Here is a 4,752-nt window from a genome sequence, read left to right on the forward strand (position 1 = left end):
AATATTGCATAAGCTTATACAATGTTCAAATGCAAGTTTTCTATAGCTTACTAGAGGAACACATGAGCGAGAAAGATAGATAGCTGATATATATTTATATACATTGAACCCACAGATCTGCCTGTCCTCAGGATCAGTGCCCTGGTAAGCTTTGTAGTCATTCCCGTGACTAGACTAATTCCTAAGTTTCAGTCATCTGAGTGTTTAGACTCTGATTTTTTTGTTCATTCTCCTGGTGTGGCAGGGTCTTTGCTCCCATTGAAAGAACAAAGATGGGTGGACTGGAGGGCCAGCCAGAAGTTTTGGTTCACCATTCCAAATAGTCTATTTGCTTTTGCCTTCTGATGGGAAAAAAAAAACCCAGTTCAATACCATCCCAAGACTATTAATACTCTATGTATGAACACTGAATAGGATACTAGGAAAATAGGTTATTTTCTGTGTTTTAAATATTGAGATTCATGCAGTGAACACTCATGCAGCTCTATTGCATGACTGGTATACTGCAGTGTAGTGGAGCTGGGCCACACCATCAGGAAAGCAGATGTCTGCAAACTCCAGAGTAAAAGAAGAAATCAAACATGTTTTGTGACCCTGAAGCTTGCAAAATGGTATCTGAAGCTAAGAAGTCCCCAAATTAGGTAGCTTCTCCCCATAGACCTAAGGAGACAAATGTAAAACTTGACAACTCATATTGGTCGAACGAAGTAACTGTCCCTCCCCCACCCCTCGGACTTCCCTCACATCGACACTGCAGAGCAAAAGCAGAATGCAGCATTTCTGTTATGAAACAGAAGCCTCCGGAGCATCTAGTTGGCAACTGCAATTCACAAACCTCAGCCTGTGACACAGAAAGTAATTCCAACACACAGGGCTGTGTGTTCTTTTCAATGCAAAAATGGGAATGACCTTTGGAGTAGTTACCAGAACTTTCAAACTAAGCCATGATGGTGTTCCTCTTTGAGTGGGTAGGTGGGCTGAAGTGGGATAGTAGGATGTGGTAGGGAGAATGCACCTGCCACATGTGTTTGCATTTAGTTAGGAAGTTAGGATGATTATGATGGATGGTGTGTGGGCTATGAGGTATGTGCCAGTCTGAGATACTGGCTCCATAGGTGACTCCCATCTTTGGAAACCTGTAAGTCAGTGATGAAGATTTCATGAAAGCCATGATAAATATTCTGTGTTCTAAATCAAAATTCAAAAAGTCAAAAGTCACTTGCACGACTATTGCTTTCCATGCAGAACCAGATGCACACTGTAGAACACTGACTACAATGCAGGCTATTATGCAACATCTGCATTAGTCCTGTTGAGCTGTGAGTACATTAATAGGTTTCATCAGACATCAGTTAACATTTTGGTAATATTCACATAGTTTGTGTTAGCCAAGGTACAGTTGGCTGTTTTTAAGTTTTCCTCTCTAAAGTCCTCATTACTGTTGTTTACTCCTTCCTGTATCTCCATGTAATCAGACTTACTTATGGTAGAGGCACTTCTACTTTTCTTTAGGTCAGGGGAGGATGGGATCTTTGGACAGCTTGTCACTTGCAAGTACTGGGCCTGCTCCTCTCCCTCTGTCTCCCGATGGTAGAAGTAGTTGAAATTAGACACTATGACAGGGACTGGTAAGGCAATGGTTAACACACCTGCAATTGCACATAGGGATCCCACTATCTTTCCCCCAATGGTAGTTGGAACCATGTCTCCATAGCCTACAGTTGTCATGGAGACGACTGCCCACCAGAAAGCATCCGGGATGCTGGGGAACTGGGAATCTCGCTCATCAGCTTCTGCAAAATAGACAGCACTAGAGAAGAGTATGACCCCAATGAAGAGGAAGAATATCAAGAGGCCCAATTCCCTCATGCTGGCTTTGAGGGTTTGACCTAGAATCTGCAGACCTTTGGAGTGTCTGGACAACTTGAAAATCCTAAAGACTCTTACCAACCGGATGACACGGAGAATGGCCAGTGACATGGCCTGCTGGCCTTGCTGGGCATCCTCTGGCTTCTCAGCTAACTCTGTCCCCAGGGTGATAAAGTAAGGGATGATAGCCACAATGTCAATGATGTTCATGATGTTGGTGAAGAAGCCAGCTTTGCTGGGACAGGCAAAGAATCTCACCAGAAACTCAAAGGAGAACCAGATGATGCAGAGAGTCTCTACAATGAAGAAAGGGTCAGTGAAGGATGTAGACTGCTGGTACCCAATGGTGCTGTTGGAGTAGGTGTGGAAGGTCACCCCACCACCATGCATGTCCTCATTCTCATCCCGGAAGATGGGCAAGGTTTCCAGACAGAAGCTGACGATCGAGATCAGAATGACCATGACAGATACAATGGCTATAATCCTGGCAGGCCCTGAGCTCTCAGGGTATTCAAAGAGAAGCCACACCTGTCTCTGAAACTCATTTTCAGGCAGAGGACGCTCTTCTTCCTTGATGTAGCCTTCATCCTCCCGAAACATCTCCATTGCTTCTTCTCCTAGCTCATAAAACCGGATTTCTTCAGAGAATATGTCTAAGGGTACGTTCACAGGTCGCCTCAACCTGCCCCCAGACTGGTAGTAGTACAAAATGGCATCAAAGCTAGGGCGGTTGCGATCAAAAAAGTACTCATTTCGGAGGGGATCGAAGTACCTCATCCGCTTCTTGGGGTCCCCTAAGAGGGTCTCTGGGAACTGGGCTAAGGTCTTTAGCTGAGTCTCAAACCGCAGACCTGAGATGTTTATCACCACCCTTTCACAGCACTCATGGTCTGCCTCTGGGTCATAGGAGTCCTGTGGGTGTCCAGGGAGGGCAGCAGCCTCATCCACTGGGTCTCCGGTAGCCACTGTCATAATTGAGGCTGAGGAGGGTGCTGTACTCTATGCCTTCCAGCTGCTTGCAGCAGGGGGCTCAGGATGCTGGTAACTGGGACCCAGGAAATGCAGAAGCATTAGTCTGCCCCTTCAGGAGAGCCTCAGAGCCCCTTGAGAGCTGGAGTCACAGCCTCGCTTGGCTGAAAGACAGAGGCAGGTAAGGCCATGAGTCCACCAGTCATTGGCAACCTGACATGAACTGTACTTGATGTCCCCCATCTCAGCCAAAAGAGTTCAGAAACATGACCACACCATCACCCCTGCCACTGAAGCTACTTTTACTTTGTAACTTGTCTAGGGATCAGTAGGGTTCAGGAACAATCTTTCAATTACTGAATGGCCTGCACTGGGGGCAGGTGACCTCGACAGGCTCCTGTGTACCACACAGCATCCTGGGATACACAGCTCCATAGGAGGAGGTGAGGAGGGAGCCCTCTGCCAGGCACTGTGTTAATGTCTTGCCAACACCTGCACTATAGGAGGTACTCATGGTGGGGTGTTTGGGGCCTGGGTCTTTATCCCTGATACCACCCCCCCAATGACTCTATGTGGCTGTTATTGGTTGATTTGTTTACCTGGCCAGGCAGGGGCCTGAGGTTTTCTTTCTTGAAGAGCAGGTCAGATGCCACAGGAATCCTAGATACACAAACAGGCAGCTCAACTCCCTGTCACATCTTCTCACTTGAGTTGGAAATAATGGTGAGTCATTCTGAGCAGGAGGGCAGGCTCCAGGTCCTGGAGGTGTGCTCTAGGACTGGATAGGGTTGCAGAGACAGCTGGATGCTTGGCAAGGGGCATTCAGGACTTGAGAAGAATGAAGCCTGGTCCTGGTGTCTTTGGAAGGAAGGAGGTAAGATGCACAGCTCAGCAAAAGCCAGAGTCCTCCTGGCTGTCCTCAGAAGATATGACGTGGCCTGGAAAACACAGCAGCAAGGTGGAAACCAGGGCTCTAAGGCAGCTGGATCCAAGACTTAGAGGGACTCTGGCAGATACTCTCTTTGCAAGTGCAAGCCCCTGTGCCTACTTTCCTAGGTGCTAGTGACTCTTCCAGCCTCTGCTGGGTAAGCCTTTCTTCCCATTAGCTTGAAGCACTTTCTGCCCTTAGTCCTCTGTTGCCACCAGAGAGCGACCCTGTTTTCTCCACCCTGGTGTCAGAATACCTATTCCTCCAAGGCGAGACTTTTCCTCTTTGATTTTAGCTAAGCCCCTGTGAAAAAGCAATCCTTCCTCCCCCAACACACTTTCCCAGCTAGAGAGACCCTGCACACAGCCAGATCGCTTCAGTAGAACGCTGGGTAGTAACTTACTCTTCCTCCGGGATCCCTGGACCTCAGGGGATCCCTGGGCCTCAGGCCTTGCTCTAGGTTGGGTGGCATTTGAGCTGGGCAGGCGCTGGACCACGGATTTCTTCCCAAGAGAAAATCACTCACATCTCAGCAGGGAAGCACAGAACAAACGCTCAAGCTGCCTAGCTGACTGCAAGGCGGATTGGCTTCACGGAGAGGGGGAGCCTAAAGGAAGCTGGCTTCCGGGCTGGCCCCCCGCCGACCCAATCCCGCTGGCCCCAGGGCGGGGAGGGGTCTGGGCCCTCCCGCATCCCCCAGGCTCCAGCCGGGATTCCGCCGGGCGCGCTCCCGCCGGAATCCGCGCGGTTGACGGGAGCCTGCAGCCGTCGGCCGGCTTGAGTGTGCCACTTTAACCCCTTCCTGCGCAGTGAGGTGGGCTCCCGCTGTGGGCCGGAGGATAGCCTAGCTAGTGCCTGCGAGGTCCAGCTGAGGGACCATCGAGGCTCGTCTCCACTTGAAAACACAGGAGCCTGAACTCTAAGGGTTCAGAGCATGCTTCGCCAGGCGCTGCCCCAGATCTAGCTTCCTCTTAGGCAAGGGGGTT

At 49.6% G+C, this 4,752-nt stretch overlaps 1 protein-coding gene across 1 annotated transcript; it reads right to left on the minus strand.

The window, feature by feature from the left end:
* Positions 1–1,089: 1,089 nt before the first annotated feature.
* Positions 1,090–2,999, minus strand: Kcna2 (potassium voltage-gated channel subfamily A member 2). Its single transcript, XM_051177770.1, has one exon. It carries the CDS (start codon positions 2,839–2,841, stop codon positions 1,342–1,344), a length of 1,500 nt encoding a protein of 499 aa, XP_051033727.1. The 5' UTR covers positions 2,842–2,999; the 3' UTR covers positions 1,090–1,341.
* Positions 3,000–4,752: the final 1,753 nt, after the last annotated feature.

The sequence above is a fragment of the Phodopus roborovskii genome, unplaced genomic scaffold (genome assembly GCF_943737965.1).
Source record: "Phodopus roborovskii unplaced genomic scaffold, PHOROB, whole genome shotgun sequence".
In the NCBI taxonomy this organism is placed as follows: domain Eukaryota; kingdom Metazoa; phylum Chordata; class Mammalia; order Rodentia; family Cricetidae; genus Phodopus; species Phodopus roborovskii.

Excerpts from the sequence above, each read along its gene's own strand:
- Kcna2 (XM_051177770.1), bottom strand. The coding sequence starts at position 2,841 with ATGACAGTGGCTACCGGAGACCCAGTGGATGAGGCTGCTGCCCTCCCT.